Source organism: Sclerotinia sclerotiorum, genomic scaffold (assembly GCF_000146945.2).
Source record: "Sclerotinia sclerotiorum 1980 UF-70 scaffold_16 genomic scaffold, whole genome shotgun sequence".
In the NCBI taxonomy this organism is placed as follows: Eukaryota; Fungi; Ascomycota; class Leotiomycetes; order Helotiales; family Sclerotiniaceae; genus Sclerotinia; species Sclerotinia sclerotiorum.
Window position 1 is genome coordinate 994,103 of NW_001820820.1, and position 18,565 is coordinate 1,012,667.

Consider the following 18,565-nt stretch of genomic DNA (forward strand, 5'->3'; position numbering starts at 1 on the left):
AATAGAAGAGATCAACAACAATCTCCGACTTCGCTGTCTAGTTTCATCTCACTAGCACGCCATAAGTTGTTGGTTTAAATACCTTCACATCAGCAATCTCTTCCATCTTCATCATCTTTCTTCACAATCGCAAATATGGTTCAATCGTAAGTATTATCCTTCTGCCATACACTCTACGGTCTATTAATCACATCTATGATAGATCCGTTCTTGGTTTCCCACGTATGGGAGCTCTCAGAGAGCTTAAGAAAGCTACTGGTAAGCTTTTTTACCTATCGATATTACCCCACATGGTGTATACTAACAAAGCCAACAGAGGCATACTGGGGTCAAAAGATTTCTCAAGCTGATCTCCTTGCTGAGGCAAAGAGACTCCGTCTTGAACACTGGAACATTCAAAAGAATGCCGGTGTCGATATCATTCCATCCAACGACTTCGCTTTATATGATCAAGTTCTTACCCACATCCAAGACTTTGGTGTAAGCTTTTCTCCCCCTCTACAAACTCAATGTGACACCGCTGACAACTACCTTTACAGGCTACGCCAGAAAGATATACTCAACATGGTCTCGACCCAATCGATGAATACTTTGCTATGGGACGTGGTCACCAACGTGACGGTGTTGATGTTCCTTCCTTGGAGATGGTAAAATGGTTCGACTCAAACTACCATTACGTTAAGCCAACTCTTCAAGACAACCAATCCTTCAAGCTCACCTCAGACCCAAAGGCTGTTCGTGAATTCAAGGAAGCCAAAGAGGCTGGTATCACTACCCGGCCAGTCTTGGTTGGTCCAGTTTCTTTCCTCCACCTCGGAAAGCCAGACCGTGGACAATCCGTTGACCCAATTGATCTTTTGGACAACCTTTTACCAGTTTACATTGAGCTCCTTAAGCAACTTAAGGCTGCCGGTGCCCAGACTGTTCAAATTGATGAGCCAACTCTCGTTTTCGATCTTCCAGCCAAGACCAAGGCTGCTTTCAAGCCAACATACGAGAAGCTCGCCAGTTTAGGTGATGAGATCCCAAAGATCGTCTTCGCTACCTACTTCGGTGATATCGTTCACAACATTGATGCTCTCCCAACTGATATCTATGCTGTTCACGTTGATTTGGTCCGTAATCCAGAACAATTGGAGACTGTCATCTCCGCTTTGGGATCAAAGACCATCTTGTCCGCTGGTGTTGTTGATGGACGTAACATCTGGAAGACCAACCTCAAGCGTGCCATTGAGACTGTTGAGTCTGCTATTCAAAAGCTCGGAAAGGACCGTGTCATTGTTGCCACTTCCTCTTCTCTCCTCCATACCCCACACACTCTTGCAAGTGAGAAGAAGCTTGACCCAGAAATCGCTGATTGGTTCTCTTTCGCTTCCGAGAAGGTTGTTGAAGTTGCTGTCATTGCCAAGGCTGTTACTGAAGGACCAGCTTCCGTTCGTGCTGAGCTCGAGGCTAACGCCAAGTCTGTCCAAGCCCGTGCTTCATCCAAGAGAACCAATGACCCTAAGGTCAAGGAACGTCAATCTAAGATTGTCGAGAAGGACTACAACAGAATCTCCCCATTCCCAGAACGTATCTCTCAACAACAAAAGGCCTTAGGTCTTCCTCTTTTCCCAACCACCACCATTGGTTCCTTCCCACAAACCAAGGAGATCCGTATTCAACGTAACAAATTCACCAAGGGTGAAATCACTGCCGAGGAGTACGAGAAGTTCATTGAGAAGGAGATTGAAGATGTTGTCAAGGTTCAAGAAGAACTTGACCTCGATGTCTATGTTCACGGTGAGCCAGAACGTAACGACATGGTTCAATACTTTGGTGAACGTCTTGATGGTTATGCCTTCACCACACACGCATGGGTCCAATCATACGGTTCCCGTTGCGTTCGTCCTCCTATCATCGTTGGTGATATCTCTCGCCCAGCACCAATGACTGTCAAGGAATCCAAATACGCCGTCTCCATCTCCAAGAAGCCAATGAAGGGTATGTTGACTGGACCAATCACCTGTTTGAGATGGTCTTTCCCTCGTGATGATGTTCATCAATCCATTCAAGCTGAGCAACTTGCTTTGGCTCTTCGTGATGAGGTTGTTGATCTTGAGGCTGCTGGTGTTTACGTCATTCAAGTCGATGAACCAGCTCTTCGTGAAGGTCTTCCGCTTCGTTCCGGTAAGGAGCGTGAGGCTTACCTTGATTGGGCTGTTAAGTCTTTCAGACTTTCCGTCTCTGGTGTTCAAGATTCCACTCAAATTCACTCTCACTTCTGTTACTCTGAGTTCCAGGATTTCTTCCACGCCATTGCCGCTCTTGACGCTGATGTTCTCTCTATTGAGAACAGCAAGTCTGATGCTAAGCTCCTCAAGGTCTTTGTTGATGAGGCTTACCCACGTCACATTGGTCCAGGTGTTTATGACATTCACTCTCCTCGTGTTCCATCCGAGCAAGAGATTAAGGACAGAATTGAGGAGATGTTACAATTCCTTAAGCCAGAGCAACTTTGGATTGATCCTGATTGTGGTCTTAAGACTCGTCAATGGGCTGAAACCAAGGCTGCTTTGACCAACATGGTTAATGCTGCCAAGTTTTACCGTCAAAAGTATGCCAAGAAGGCATAAATTTCACTTCATATCCATATGTTAATAAGGGGATGTGATTTGAAGATAATATCATGAGGTTTTATTTTTTTTAATGTCTTGGTTCTTTAACCAATGGGAACGACTTCAACATCGGCGTTTCTTGGTTGGGGTATTTAAGACAAAAGCGATTTATTATGAGCGTTACTTTGGAGTTTTCAACAGCATAGGGCGGTCGTGGGTAATAGATGATCCATCAACCGGACATCTTGGTGGCGTGGCGTATCAAACATGAAATATGATGGGAAATGAAAAAGGGGATGAGGACATGGAACTCTTATGACGTTAAACCAACTTGACTTTCTTGATGATTGTTAAGGAGGACGATAAGAGTGGAATTTTGGTGAAGGTTGGTAGATATGATAAAAGTAGATAAATATACCCTTTTCAACCGGGAAACCATATTTCTTATATGAGAACTAGTGATGTGATTGTTTACTTGATGTGAATCGTGGGAATGAAGTAAATTTTTGGGACTAATGAGGTTTTGTGAAGTGACTTTGGCTTATTCGATTCAATTTGAGAAGTTGAGTAAGCGAGCATACTTTAATGAAGTAGTATGAATGTAAAAGAAAGTTATATATTTCAGTGAATATATTAAACATTGATATAATGAGATTACTCCCAGTATAGTTCCTTTCTCCGAACCCTTGAATTTTCAAATTTTAAACATCAAGTCAAGTGAACTCAGAAGTATACGCCTACTGACTAGCTGGCTTCTTTTACCGTCGTTGATCCTACTCTCGTTTCTTTCCTCATTTTCTACTCTTTACTACGATAGGAGGAAATTCAATCTAATCTAGTGTTTTTGAGATGCACTCCGGCGGTTTGTGCATGATTGATTGAGATTTGAGATTTGAGATTTGTGATGTTTTGAAGTTTTAAAGCGCAAGGTTAAGGTTAAGGTTAAGGATGTATGTGTGGATTTGGATTTGGATTTCTAGGTGGTTCGGAGGGTTCAATCTTTTGAGTTTATGGATGTCTGTTTAATCTTGAAAGTTAGCGTCGAGTTGGAAATTTGAGGAGGATATAGGATTGAAGGGTTTAGTGTTAAATTTGATATATTTTGCTTGTGCCCTGTTATATCTATATTGCAAACTCATAATCCAAATCAAAGTATCTATATATTCGTACCAAATCAATTCTATCCCATAACTCTTCATCCATCACTCTTCATTCTTAACCCTGACCAATCTCGTAACACTAGTTCCATCCCCCAAAACTTCCACTTCCTCCTCAACCCTATATCCCACCACACTAGGCAACACCCTAAAAACCACCGCCCACCACCCCACCCCAAAAAGTATAATCCCAACTCCCACAACCGCATACGTAGCATACCAAAATCCCACATCCGCATTTCCCTTTTCCGGCGGAAAAAATGGTCCCGCTATCAAAGCCAGACAAATGGCTATCCTGATCCAAACAGCTGGTAACCAGGCTTTGAAGGGTCTTTTGAGATCGGGTCGATTATAGCGGAGATAGATTAGGCCTAGGGAAATAGCTAGAGCGACGAATTGGCCGGGATATCCTTCGACGTCGAGGATGAAGTTGTAGACGTCGCCGCGGGGAGGGATGGCTATTACGAGGAAGGAGGGGATGTAGTGGACTATTAGGCCGCCGAGGGGTGCACCGAAGGGAGCGGAGGAGGAGAGATATTTGGAATAGGGGAGGAAACCTTGACGGGCGATTTCTTGATTTACGCGAGCCTGATGAGGGGTTAATTGCGAAGTCGAACTTCGGGTCATATATGGTGACTAATAAAGGGAGAAGTGGAAAAATATGGTGAAACTTACAAGTGTAAATGTAACCACCATTACATTTCCCGCAGCACTAACCGCTACAGCAAGTGGTAATAAGATACGTCCTCCAATATCTCCAAAAACTCTCTCAAAGAATAAAGCGGCGATAAGCTGTCCACTTTCCTTTACTTCTTCCAGCGGAACCACTGATAAATAGGCGAAATTCGCTAGTAAATATAATGAACAAGCCGTCAGTAAGGCAGCCGGCGCAACAGTTTTCAGCGTTCTCACAGGATCCTTAACTTCATTAAGAACATTATTGAGATTTGACAAACCAGCATAAGAATACGACACCTTAAAAACAGCCGTGGTCAAAGTACCCCAATGCCAATTCGAACCCTCCCAAAGTCCGTCCCATGAAAATCCCTCTCTTGATAATGTAGAGAAAGGAGCTTGTGTTTCCGGAAGCCTCACACCGAATACCACGACGAATATTCCTGTACATGCCATAAACAAAATTAAGCCTACTTTAATCCATCCTAGGAAATTCTGAATCCATATTCCTGTTTTGAGAAAACATCCATGCACGATGGTGATCCAAGTGAGGAGACCCAACGCAATGGCTTTTTGTCCTAATTCTGTACCTTCAATTCCAAAGGCAAAGAGTATGTATTCGCCAAAAACGATACAATTACTCGCAGTAAAACCTAGCAAAACAGCATGGACAGCTACCAACGTACTAGCCAAAAATCGTGGTCGCGGATACGTAAATTCGAGGTAAACTTTTTCGCCTCCGGATCGGGGGAGCATACATCCATATTCTAGGGAGATTTGGAGTCCGAGCCAAGCTAGTAGGGAACCGGCTATCCAAAGGAGAAGTGCAAGACCAATGCTACCGGTGGTTTTGAGGATCGGTCCGGGCGTTGCGAAGATTCCTGAACCGATCACTCGGGATATGACGAGGATGTAGGCGCTGGACCAGGAGAGGTTTCGGCCTAGAGTGCTGGTTTCTGGGATGGTGTCGTCTTCTATTTGGCGGGAGGGTTTGGGTGGCGAGGAGGAGTGGTTGGTGGAATTTGAGCGGGAGGGTAAAAGAGGTGAGGATTCGAGAGCTGAGGAGTCGGCAAAGCTTGTTGCTGGTGACATGGTGGGAGGAGGTTGAGGGATGGATCTACGGTCGCATTACTTTCGTGTGCTATTTTGAGTACTGTATTACTTTAGAATCATAAATTGTCGTTTCATCGCAATTTTTACATCTTATGGAGTAATCAGCTTGGGAATATAGTCGTTATCGCGTTGGAATGTGGTGAGTCGGAAGGAAATTCGATATCCGATGATGAGCTGAACGATTATGAAGTTGCGAATGAACCTGACCTAGACCGGGAAAAAGTAAACGTCGACGGTGAACTTTGAATATATTCAAAATGAACTCTGCATCTTTACATTTCTTCCAAAATAATTATTGATAGCGAGAGCGACGACTGACTACGTGCATCTTGCCGTAGCTCAACCACTCACTATAACGTATCATTCTCCTTGCCATTTCACCATCATTTCACCATCCAAACCCAGCCATATCAATGATGCCATATGAACTACATAAGAGACATGTAGTATTACAGCCACACGGGAAAGCAGAAGGGCAGATCAGCTCCTATGTATCATCTCATGCAATAATTGCGTGCTCTGACGACCTAACACCTCGTGATTGGACGGAAAACTGCGGACATTTTGGATTCTTGAGAAATGATACAAGCTGGCTAATCCTAATTCTCATCAATCTCTTTGCGAGCTTTGAAATCAAAATAAATAATGTTATTACATTATGAATTTTCTTTGAGAATTTGAGGATTTTAAATTGAGTTTGAGGAAGAAGGAAGCATTTTTGATTCCGAGTTCTCTTCTGCCGATGCCGATGCCGATGGGTGATTGGTTGCTTTTTCACCCCCACAAATTTATAAGTCTTACTGAAACATGGAAATGGCACCATGCCGATGAATATGCATAGCAGTGCGGGGTGAAGAGTGCTTCAAATGAGAATGTTAAGTATTGTATTAGATATCAATTGCTTAAAAATCATACTTTGATTGATAAACATGTTCATGCACTTGGCATCTGGCACCCCAGTGGCAGTGGATGATGTTGATGGGAAAATATATTTATATATACTTGTAAGTTCCTAGATTTGTGGTTGAAATTTCAAAAGAATAAGATCAAGAACAAGAACTTCCATCATACAGTTAAACTTTATCTCTTAAAACTATATTGGAAATACAGACGAAAATACAGACGAAAATACAGACTCAAACACAAATCATTGTCAAAATGTCCACAACAATCACTCAACAAGCTTCCTCTGAGCACATCACCAAGCTCAATACCGACCCTACCACACCCCACGATGTGGAAGGAATCATGAACTATCACCTCGACTCAGAAGATGGTAGTCCACCCGCACCCAACATCGTAGCCAAACCTAGCACATACGAGCGTCCTGTACATTCCGTCAAAGTTACTATCCACGACATCCGTGGTTCGGAAGACCAACATACGTTGGATACTTCTGGTTTCCAGATTGTGAATCATGTTAGTCTGGAGAAGGATTTTGTGGACGAGGAAAAGATCAAGAGTGATTATTATAAAGAGACAGAAGAACTGTTGAAAAGAGAGTAAGTAGTCCAGCATGAGTCTCATTCAGTGAAGGATAAATCACTTACAAGGAACTAGAACCGGAGCCTCTAAAATCTTCATCTTCGATCATACGATCCGTCGCCAATCTCTCAACGGTACAGACCCAGCACCTAGTACTACCTCAACAGCTACAGACAAAGAAAACACCTCTCCCGTTGTCGTGCAACGCGGCCCCGTTCAACGCGTCCACATTGATCAAAGCTACATTGCCAGCGCCAACCGCGTATCCTACCATCTCCCCGACGAAGCCAACGAACTCCTCAAAGGACGATTCCAAATCATCAATGTCTGGCGACCTATCAAAACCATCCTGAAAGATCCTCTTGGAGTAGCAGCTGCCAATTCAGTCGACGATAAAGATCTCGTTCCTATCAAATTGATCTATCCCGATCGCGAAGGAGAGACCTATGGTGTTCGCTATGATCCTGGTCATAAGTGGCATTATTTGTATAAGCAGACGCCTGCGGAGGTACTGTTGATTAAATGTTTTGATAGTAAGACGGATGGGAGAGCGAGACGCGTTCCGCATAGTGCGTTTGTGAATCCGGAGCATGAAGGGGAGGAGAAGAGGGAGAGTATTGAGGTTAGGGCGTTGGTTTTTTACCCAAATGATAGAGAGTAGGGGGGTTTTGAGGATGTAGTAGGCGTATAAATATGTTGAAATAATCTAGGGGATTTTGAATAATATGTTTTGCTTTGAATTAAATTGTGCAACAAAATTTAAATGTTCAGACATTATTGCCGGGGGAGTTGAGGAGTTTTTAGTTACCGTCTTATTTAACCTTGACTTTAAATCTTTTTCAGCCACAGTAACCAAATGTTAATCGTGGGTTATCAAATCATACCGGCAATGAGTCAGGTTAGTCTAATTTATGTTTTGACTACCTATTATCCCATCTACAATAGTACTAATCCCTCCCATCAAATAATCATAACATTTGCACAGTGTATGTAATCTTATATCCTTCTCAGTCAAGGTATTAGAAAAGAACAATTCCATTTCATCCGGACGAAATTTGTAACGTTAAACAGGTTAGTGGGGAAATTAGGAGTACTTCTATTGATAGCTCGGAAGCAAGCTGAATTAACTACATCCCAACTCCTCAGTTTTCCTCAATCGTTACACATCCTGGTTGACTAATTCCAGATATCGGCTGTTCCTTTGCTTTCTTAGAGTTGAGTTGATTGGTTTACCTTGGGATGTCAAGTATCATCGGCATTACACATAATTTCTTCACGAAGTACGTTTACGTTTAAGCGATGAGAGATATGTTCGAATAGATATATTAAGTCTAATACTTCTCTTTTCAGCCACTCCTTCTTTTCAGCTACCCTTTTACATCAAAAATTGTGATTTTTATTTGTTAATAATCTTATAATTAATAAATAAAGTTTGATAGAATTTAAATTACAGATTTTTTATATAAATATTAATAAATTCTAAAACTCTTAGATTTTTTTCAATTTTTTAATTGAAATATAAATAATTGAAATTACAATTTTCAATTTATATAAGATTTTAAATTTGAAAATTGTGACGGAAATCCCTGCTTTCCTCCCACTCTTATTATATAAGAAACCTCAGGTACATTAACCATGTCCACACATGATACGATTACTCGAGATTAGTATACGATTTAGGTGACCTGATGTTACGACGGATCTCACATACCTAACATCACGTGATTAGCATCATGTGATATGAGGATCCCAGTAGGCTCAGCTGTCCCAGTTGTACTGGGACAACTGGGAGCACTGGGACGCATGCCACGATGGTCTATATAATCAAGATGGATTTCCTTTGTATAGAGCTTCGTGCTCAAGATCAATCATTTAGTATACTCTACTATTAGTTACGAATTGCATTATTGTCATTACTTTAAGTCCCTGCTTGACGCCTAGTTATAAACCACCTCGAGAGCCTAGAGCACTTCCACGTGATCTAGACGGCAAACCTCGTAACACCTGAGGATCAGATCCGGACAAGTACTAGGTTGTTACGCCGGGTAACAAGAAGACGCTCACGTGTTACCAATATCATGTGACTGACTCAGTGAGGATCAGCAAGCTCAGTACTGAGCCATACTGATCCTACTGATCAGCTAGAACACGAAGGTCTATATAATCAAGATGGATTTCCTTTGTATAGAGCTTCGTGCTCAAGATCAATCATTTAGTATACTCTACTATTAGTTACGAATTGCATATCATTATTGTCATTACTTAAGTCCCTGCTTGACGCCTAGTTATAAACCTACTTCGAGAGCCTAGAGCACTTCCACGTGATCTAGACGGCAACCCTCGTAACACTACGACGTGCAGGATATGAGGAAGACAAAATGTTGACCTCCTGGGATCTTGGCAGCATATGCATGTATATTGCATGATGCATATAAGGAGCAAACAAAACTCAACTTTTAATTGATTCTTTCCTTTTTGGTATACTGTTTGTTTGCTTTCAATATTTTGATTTCAAAGCACTTTAATTCCGAAGGCCGAATACCTAACCTATTCCTTCATTTTTTGAATATATACTCGCAGCTTAACTGCTTAGCTAGAGAATCAATCAATTCAATCTGATGCTCTTTCTAGTCTCAAGAAACCCAACACAACTTCTATTAGAAAAAAAGGCAATCTGGAGTAATCTCATCAAATTCGAAAGAATTCAAAAGGATCAAGAATGGCATAAAGTCATTATTCATAAAATCCCTATAAAAGAATTTTCTGGAACAAGAGGAATGGACCTCATTCTTGAGGAAATCAAAACCTTCAATCCAGAATTCAAGCCCATAGGAACCCCTTTTTGGCTTACACCATCATCAAAAAGAGCTCATCAACGGGAAGGAGCAATAGTGATTGCTTTTGCAACAAAATCAGAAGCAGAGCTAGCCATTCGGAAACGACTATATATCGCTGGCACTAGTACAAGAGTAGAAAAGTTCTACGAATCCAAACCAACTACACAATGCCAAAAATGCCAAGGATTCGGACATCAGGATACACATTGCAGAAGGGATCCCTCTTGTGGACTATGTGGAGGCAAACATATCACATCAGTACATCTATGTGTAGTCTGCAATATCAGAGGAAAGTTCTGCCAACATCTCGCTGCTAAATGCTCGAACTGCCAAGGAAAGCATACAGCAAATTCAAGAACCTGCGAAATCTATCAAGCAATCCAACAAAAAGCAAATAACACCAACTTATGAGTTACACTAATATTCGAATTCTTCAAATAAATCTTAATAAGAGCTTACAAGCTACAGAGAACGTTCTACAGCTTGCAATAGAACTCAATATCGATCTTATTATGATTCAAGAACCTTGGATTATCAAAAATGGAATCGATTACTCAAATTCAAGATCTATTATACACTCTAATTTCATACAAACACTACCAAGATTCGATTCTAACTTTCGACCTCGTACATTACTATACACTTCAAAAACTCTTCAAGCTACAATCAACCTAGCTCCCGTTTCCCCAATAGATCCTGATATACAAATCTTTAATTGTCAAAATGGAGATAAAACCTTTCAAATTATCAATATATACAACAAGGCTGATCAAGCTAAAGAGAAAGGTTTCACAATTGAAAGATGTTTATATGATATATCTATCACACAAGAAACTATCCTCCTTGGCGACTTCAATGCCCACCACCTATGGTGGGACCCTTTTTCAAAGAAAAGCGGAAACGCTGATCAATTAGCAGAATGGTTTGAAGATCAGAATCTCATTCTTCTAAACGAGCCCGGAATCAGCACTTTCTATCGAACTAATCTCCTTAATCCAAGTGTCCTTGATCTAACACTAGCGTCAGAAGGAATCTCTCCCCAAATTCACAACTGGCAAACCCTTTCAGATATAGGATCCGACCATGCAGGAATACTATTCGAACTGAAAGGAAAAGAAGACTTAAACGCCCTCAATTCAGAATCAACAACTAGATTCAATACAAAGCTAGCCAACTGGGAAAATTTTGAATCAATACTAAAATTGGAATCCCTGTATTCCCCTATTTTTTCTATTTTAGACTCAATAACTTCTACGGAAGAGGACTCACTAAACTTCTTGAAAGAAAGAGACAATTCCCATTCAATTCTAGATCAAGCAGCAAGCGAACTTACAAGGATTATCCAAAAAGCAACAGAAAGGTGTATACCCAAAGTTGTTTCAATCAAAAGAGCTAAACCATGGTGGTCACCCGAGTTGAAAAATCTTCGAAAAGATCTAGGAAAAGCAAAGCAATCAATCGAATCAAATCGAGAGAACCCTAATCTTAAGGAAGAATATCGAATTGCTAGAAACAAATACTTTCAAGCTATTAAAACAGCAAAAAAGGATCATTGGAATGATTTCCTAGAAAAGGAGGATACACAGACAGTTTTCAAAGCAATGACCTATACCAAAGACTTCCAAGATCAAAGGATACCGGATATTTCATCAGAAAGCTCTTTTGAAGGAAAATGCTCTGCTTTCAGATCGACTTTATTCCCTCCCCCTCCTACTACTCTAAAACCACAATGGGTAGGGTATAAACAATCCAAGAAATGGAAATAGCCCAATCTCTCTCAAATCGAATTAAGTAATGCCTGCTCAGCTAAGATACAAGGAAAGACCCCTGGTCCAGATGGGATCACTCAAGAAATCATTACAAAGGCCTACAAAGCAATCCCACAGATCTTTTTTACTCTTTTCAGCAAACTCCTCAATCTCGGATATCACCCTAAATGCTGGAAACAAGCTACTGGAGCTATTCTAAAGAAAGCCTCAAAACCTGATTACTCACTTCCAAAAGCATATAGAGTGATTGCACTCTTAAACTATCTAGGAAAAATTAGTGAAAGGATTCTAACTCAACGATTAGGATATTTAGCGGAAACTACCCACCTTCTACACAAGAATCAAATAGGAGGCCGCCAAAAGAAATCAGCAATCGATGCTGCACTTCTATTAACAACAGAAATCGAAAGAAACAAGCAAGCTAACAAGAAGACCTCAATATTATTTATGGATATAAAGGGAGCATTCGATCACGTTTCAAAAAATCGACTACTGGATATCTGCAGGAAGTTAAGACTACCGACGAATCTCATCTCCTGGATAGCTTCATTTCTTCAACAAAGACAACTAAAACTATCCTTTAATAACCAAATCGAATCTTTCAAGCCAATTTCGACCGGAATACCACAAGGCAATCCAATTTCTCCAATTCTCTTCCTTATATACATTAGGGACCTCTTTTTATCCAATTCGATCAAATTTCTTTCCTATATTGATGATATTGCCCTAATCACCAATTCATCTACATGGAAAAAGAATATCAAATCTCTAGAGAGAGCTACAAAACAAATCTACGAACTCAGCTCAAAGAATGCTATTCAATTCGACCTAGCAAAAACAGAGCTAATGCACTTTTCATCATCCAAATTGACGAAAAACTACCCAATCAAACTACCCAATTCGGAAATAATTATACCTCAATCTCTAATTAGATGGTTGGGAATATGGTTCGACCCAAGCCTCAAATTCAATCAACATGTTAATATTCGAATCACACAAGCAAAAGGAGCCTTCCATCGAATGGCCCGATTAGCTAATATCGAAAAGGGCCTCAGTCCGAAAGCTCTTAGACAATTATATATAGCATGTGTGACCAGTATAGCCGATTACGCATCAGTGATTTGGTGGAGAGGCCAAGCCCATTTCAAGGATATGATGCAATCACTTCAAAATCTAGCTCTTCGAAAGATATTAGGAGTATTCAAAACTGCTCCAATTCCTCCAATGGAAGTAGAAGCAGGCTTAAAACCCTCAAAAATTCGATTAGACTCGAATATTAGGCAATACGCATTCCGTTTAGCTAAACTTTCACCAAATCATCCAATCAATATCGAAAAAGCATCACTAATCCAATATCAAGCCAATTTGGATGCGATCTCTACCCCTCGAAGAAAACGATATAAACCTACTCAACTAGATAAAATCAAAGAATCGATAAACCAGGACTTCAACCCTTCCTCACTCGAAAAGATCATTCATTTTAACTTCCCCCCATGGAAAAGAGAAACCCCCTTCCGAGTTAACATTAGCAATTCGTCAAAAGAAGATGCTGCTATTCTTCATAATATTGTTTTCAAACATAGGGATAAAGATACCACCTATATTTACACTGATGCCTCCTCCACCGAAAAGGGAATAGGTATTGAAGTAGGTATAGTAGCTATACAATCAAATAATCGAATTCTATATCAAGAGCGAAGCAATATTGATACTAATCAATTGGTATATAATAAAGAACTTTTTGGAGTTACAAGAGCTATTGAATACGCTAGCTCAATCGCTTATACTGGTCAAAAGTTCAAAATCTACTCGGATAATCAAGCTGGTTTATACCGCTTAAAAACTCCTTCAGATCACCCAGGACAAGCCAATCAGATAAGAGCGATCAAAGCAGCAGAAGTTATCAGAGCAAAAGGAGCCGAAATCTCCTTAAATTGGGTTCCTGGTCATACCTCAGTTGAAGGAAATGAGCTAGCAGATAAGCTAGCTAAGGAAGCAACCACAATACAACCTACCTCGAACGAAACAAGCTTTGGACTACTAGGTATGATTGTCAAAGAATATGCCTCAGATCAATGGCTTGATACTCTCAAACAATACGAACTCAGATCAAACCAATCCCCATCAACTTACTCGAAGCTATTTCCATGGAAAATAGGTTCCAAAATCAAGCTACCAAGCGGAACTACTCGAAATACTGCTAGCGCATTCTTTCAACTCAAATTAGGTCACGGATATATCAAATCCTACTTACATCATTTCAAACTCACCAATAACAAATGTATATGCAATAATATTGAGGCATCACAACACCTCCTTATTAGCTGTCCTATATATAAAACAAAAAGAAAAGAGATCTTTAAGAAGATACCATTATCCAAAAACACTATACAATTCCTATTACATACAAAAATAGGTATCGAATTAGCTATCAAATTTATCAATATCACTAAAATCGCTACAAGGGCATGGCATCTAGCAAGGACTCTTGAACAAGAAGTAATAGAGGAAGGAGTAGTAGTGGAAGAGGAGAGAGGAGAAGAGAATGAAGAAGAAGCAATTGAGGAAATAAGAGAGGGGTTTGACCTCCTTACAATTTCTTGATTTTCAAAATCTTTTTATTATATGCAATGCGTATAATGAGCGGGCATTGTTCCCCAGCATTTGTTTTCACTTCCCCAATTAGATCATATCCAATATTGTAAACTAAAAAGTTACCCGTTAGGCCCTTAGGGCCTAGCCGTCCTATATAGTCTTGGACTGAAGATGGACGTTAATAAAATCAATCAATCAATCAATGCAGCAATACAATACCCTAGCTATCGGTCTCCCACTCACCAAATGAAACAACAAAACCATAACCGTAACTTCGGCATCATTTCTGCACTCATGCGGAAGTCCTTCTTGGAACCTATCTCTATGCGAGCCCCAATATCACGATTCATTATCGTCGCCAACCATTCATCTCCACGATGAATCCCCACAAAAATCAGATGCGATACAGATGCTATCAGTATACATGAAGCTTAACTGATATTGACCCCATATGCATCTAATCCTCGTATTCAGAAGTTTCTCGTATCAAAATGTTCATTCGAGTTCCATCCATCCATCCATAGGAGTCACTCGATCCCTCATCAAAAGGGAAATCGCCCATTAATTTATGATTCCTCGTCAAAGGGAAATTCCCCATAAGTTTACAATCCCCCATCAAAGGAAATCCCTCATAACTTTGTAATCCCCCTCCCTCTTTCCCCCACCCACCCACCAACCCCGCCTCCAAGCTCCCAAATTCAAATACGAAGAAGATACATACATGTACATGTATATGCATCTGCGACATATTCGTATTGATATTCATGTTGATAAATCTAAATCGTATACTCACTATCTGTCTGTCTATCTAGCTATAGTATAGTATGGTATAGTATAGTAAAATCTGATTACTGTTATACCGCCTCCATTATATCTATATCTAAGACTTAGTTAAGGTTAGTGTTAATTAACATATATCGAGTTATATCCCAAGTCCTTTTTAAGAAAAGAAAATTCAAGGCTAGGATATATTTAATACATATCTTTGATAAAAATCTTATAGATATCGATATCGACAATTTTATACCGAGAAACTCTCTATATCAAGTCTTCTTGATAAAATATTCGCTTTGATGTATCTAGTCAGTACACATCGTATTCCCTCAACTGCAAGCTTACCTACTCATGCGGTCAAGAAGCATGAGTGAGGCTTGAGCTAGATCTCCACTTTCAACAGACACAGATAGATACTATTATAATACGACAACACAATCAAGTGGATACGTCTTACTTAATATACTTTTGTATGTACATACTATGTCGCAGCACGAGCAGAAAAATCAGGTAGCGATACTTAAATATAGATACAATTACTGCAATTGAGCCCCCTCTCCACCCCTACAACAGGGGCTTTTTGAGCCTCTCGAGCTTATTCTGGAAATAGAAAATTTATTTTGTTGGAAGATTAGATATTAAATAGGTTTGCAGGTTTTTGATAATGTGAGTGAGTACTCCGTACTCTGTAAAGAGATTATTATATTGATCGGGATAGTTTCACTGCCCGAATAAAATCAAATCAATCTTAATCTATATCGTATAATATTTTCTTCGTCTCTATCTATGTAGTCTACCTGGATTTTGATCTGTATACTGAGTACTTGAGCGCTAGAAAAAAATAAAATAAAAAGAAGCGAAATGAATAAGATGATATAAGCATTGATTGATTGATACTTATCTTAGCGCTTTCAACTTCTCATTTCATCCCGCCTTATAATTATTGATTGATCTTGATAAGGTTATTGTTTTTTGAAATGAATGAACTTGCTTTCCCAGTCTATCGAAAAATTAAATCATATCAATTCGAGATCTCATTCAGCAATGAGAGACAATTTATTCTAATAATGGCTACCTAGGTAGGTAGATAGAGAGATCTAGTAGATATCTAATATCTAATATCTATCTATCTCGTTGCATTCAATTCCCATAATCTTCAAAACTTCATAAAAGTTAAGATGAAACTTGTATCACTTCCTGACCTAACTTATGCTTCGGAACGTTTGGCTATGGAGTATAACATGGGTAATGAACTTGACATACACGAGATCTCGGTAGGGATTAGTCAGGTATGTGGGTGGATTTTATCGAGAGCAGAAAGAGGGTGTATGCCGATGGCCAACCTGGGATTGGAGTGATATATACCTTGGATATCTTATTAACAATAGGCTTTTGATAAGGATTTAAAATGGATCGGATAATGAGAAAAGTTATGAAGAGGAATGAAATACTACTACAGTACCATAGTACTGTACCTACCGGTAGTCATCCGAGACATGAAAAGGCCGAATCCCATCTATATCCATCCATCTATTCAAGAGATAAAATTACAGTTTAGCTCAATCTCAAACCTCCAATTATTGGAGAAGAAAGTGGAGAGCGCGTAAGGATAGTTAGCTGGGCGTTTAAAAATCTAGAACCCCCATCTTGTTATGATGAATCTACTCCGTATGACTTTGGGACATTTCATTGCTTGCTTGTCTGTTTTTCTTGCGGATTACCAGTCTGGAGCGTTTGATAGGCGTTTGTGTTTCAGGGGTAGGGGAGGAACAGTGAAATTTATTTGTGCAAGGCGAAAAGCTAGGGTTCCTGGCGAACATAAGATTAAAGATTATCTTTTATGCAGGCAGAGTTTCATGAATTTGTTGTGCGATGCGCCATAGCTTTTTGTGAACAGCTGTGCTTGTGCTTGCTGGGTTGTGGGGATGAGATTGGATGATGAGGATTTTCCTGAGTCGACCGTTTAGTTAGGCGTTTAAGTTAAGTTACTGGTTAGTGGTTTTTGGGGATGATGAGGAAGAAGAAGATTCAAAGGATCAAGATGATAATGTAGATAGGTACTAGATACAGATGCTGTGATCCTCTCTCTCACCGGACTTTTTATATAGATGATATAAGATATAAGATTTGAGATTAGATTTTGGCTTTACCTTAAAGGTTACTTAAAACTTTATGAGATGAATGATGCATGATGCCGAAATGGCCATTTTCAAACAACTGCGCCTCAAATATGTACGGACGATTTAGAAACGATGTCATTAATTCCATTTGAAGCTTCGGGTGTGTCGTGAGAAAAGGAGTCCGGTCAAATCGGTAGTGGAAGCGGCCGATGAAGGGGCTTGAATCGCGTGGTATGTGACAAGCTACTGAGTGTAGTATCAATCATTTAACGTTTAGACCATGTTTTCCAGTCATAGATGATAGAAGGAAGAAAGGCTTAGAAGTACTGCACACTGCACAGAAGTCAAACTGGGGAAAGCATGCTGAAAAGGAAGTTTGATAGAATAAAGACGGTCAATTAAAATTAGAGGTCGGACAGCAAAGCTTGGCCCGCTTGGCTATCATTTGCCTCGTCCAGTCAATCGTGAATCATGACTAAAAGCACAAGCACATCGCATATCGCACAGAAGAGTGAATGATAAGGTAGGTAACCTTAGATAATCTCATTCTGAGTTTCCTATTCAATCATCTGTGTGATTTCTTTCGTCCAATTCAATAGATGTTTAATTTCCGATTCTGTTGAACGTGTAAATTGAATAGGTATGTAAATGAAGATGTAAGTCGTCAACACCACATACACGTATGCATACAATACATTTTACCAATTCGATCAATCTGCTGGGGAAATACGTGGTTGGTTGGTTGGTTCATTCATTCATTGATTGATTGATGATATGAGCTTCCTTCTCGTGCCCAGGTCCTAGATGCAGATGATACATAATTGCGCGCATATATAAATTGAATTATCCACAATTTATGTATTGGATTCATAGATCATTCCACCAGGTTCGATTTCACAAAGAAGAAACAGTAAATACCTAGGTAGATGAGGAGGCTCAAACAAATGTCGTAATCGAATATCGAGTAGTTCATACTAGATAGATGAATGAATCTATCTATCTGAATATCATCCCAAAAGCTCAATTCATGCAAATAAGGAGAAGCAATGATCTATGATGGCATTAGAAGCTTTGAATTTTTTTTACAAGTCATATTTCCATTGATCTTTTCTTTACCTACCTACTTATCTATAATTACTGCCTAGGAGATAAATAATCTAGTCTCTATTTGTGAGGTTGTTTGTATGAAAATGGTATGTGTGGTTTCACTAACATGATTAATATCATCAATTGAGCAAGCCAACCGAATCCTTTGAAACGAATATTCATTCCCTTCAATTTCTCTCTGCTTGCTTGGACCGACTTATCCGACCATTCAAACGTCTAAGAATTGTGATAAAAATGGATCTAATCATCTCATCATTTTATACAGAGCCTATTAACATTTTATGCTTCAAATATCCTCTTTCAGTCATTCACTCATTCATTCACTCATATATATTC

At 39.7% G+C, this 18,565-nt stretch overlaps 4 protein-coding genes across 4 annotated transcripts; 3 read left to right on the forward strand and 1 right to left on the reverse strand.

Moving 5' to 3' along the window:
* Positions 1 to 135: 135 nt before the first annotated feature.
* SS1G_10919 (hypothetical protein) lies at positions 136 to 2,615 on the forward strand (the record flags this gene model as incomplete). The annotated part of the gene is made up of 4 exons (XM_001588422.1): positions 136 to 146; positions 203 to 258; positions 317 to 480; positions 540 to 2,615. The coding sequence occupies 4 exons, from the start codon at positions 136 to 138 to the stop codon at positions 2,613 to 2,615; spliced, it is 2,307 nt and encodes a 768-aa protein (XP_001588472.1).
* Positions 2,616 to 3,799: 1,184 nt separating this feature from the next.
* SS1G_10920 (hypothetical protein) lies at positions 3,800 to 5,521 on the reverse strand (the record flags this gene model as incomplete). Its single annotated transcript, XM_001588423.1, has 2 exons — positions 3,800 to 4,342; positions 4,430 to 5,521. The coding sequence occupies 2 exons, from the start codon at positions 5,519 to 5,521 to the stop codon at positions 3,800 to 3,802; spliced, it is 1,635 nt and encodes a 544-aa protein (XP_001588473.1).
* Positions 5,522 to 6,700: 1,179 nt separating this feature from the next.
* Positions 6,701 to 7,688, forward strand: SS1G_10921 (hypothetical protein; the record flags this gene model as incomplete). The annotated part of the gene is made up of 2 exons (XM_001588424.1): positions 6,701 to 7,044; positions 7,103 to 7,688. 2 exons carry the CDS (start codon positions 6,701 to 6,703, stop codon positions 7,686 to 7,688), a joined length of 930 nt encoding a protein of 309 aa, XP_001588474.1.
* Positions 7,689 to 11,593: 3,905 nt separating this feature from the next.
* Positions 11,594 to 14,237, forward strand: SS1G_10922 (hypothetical protein; the record flags this gene model as incomplete). Its single annotated transcript, XM_001588425.1, has 3 exons — positions 11,594 to 11,597; positions 11,683 to 13,284; positions 13,369 to 14,237. The coding sequence occupies 3 exons, from the start codon at positions 11,594 to 11,596 to the stop codon at positions 14,235 to 14,237; spliced, it is 2,475 nt and encodes an 824-aa protein (XP_001588475.1).
* Positions 14,238 to 18,565: the final 4,328 nt, after the last annotated feature.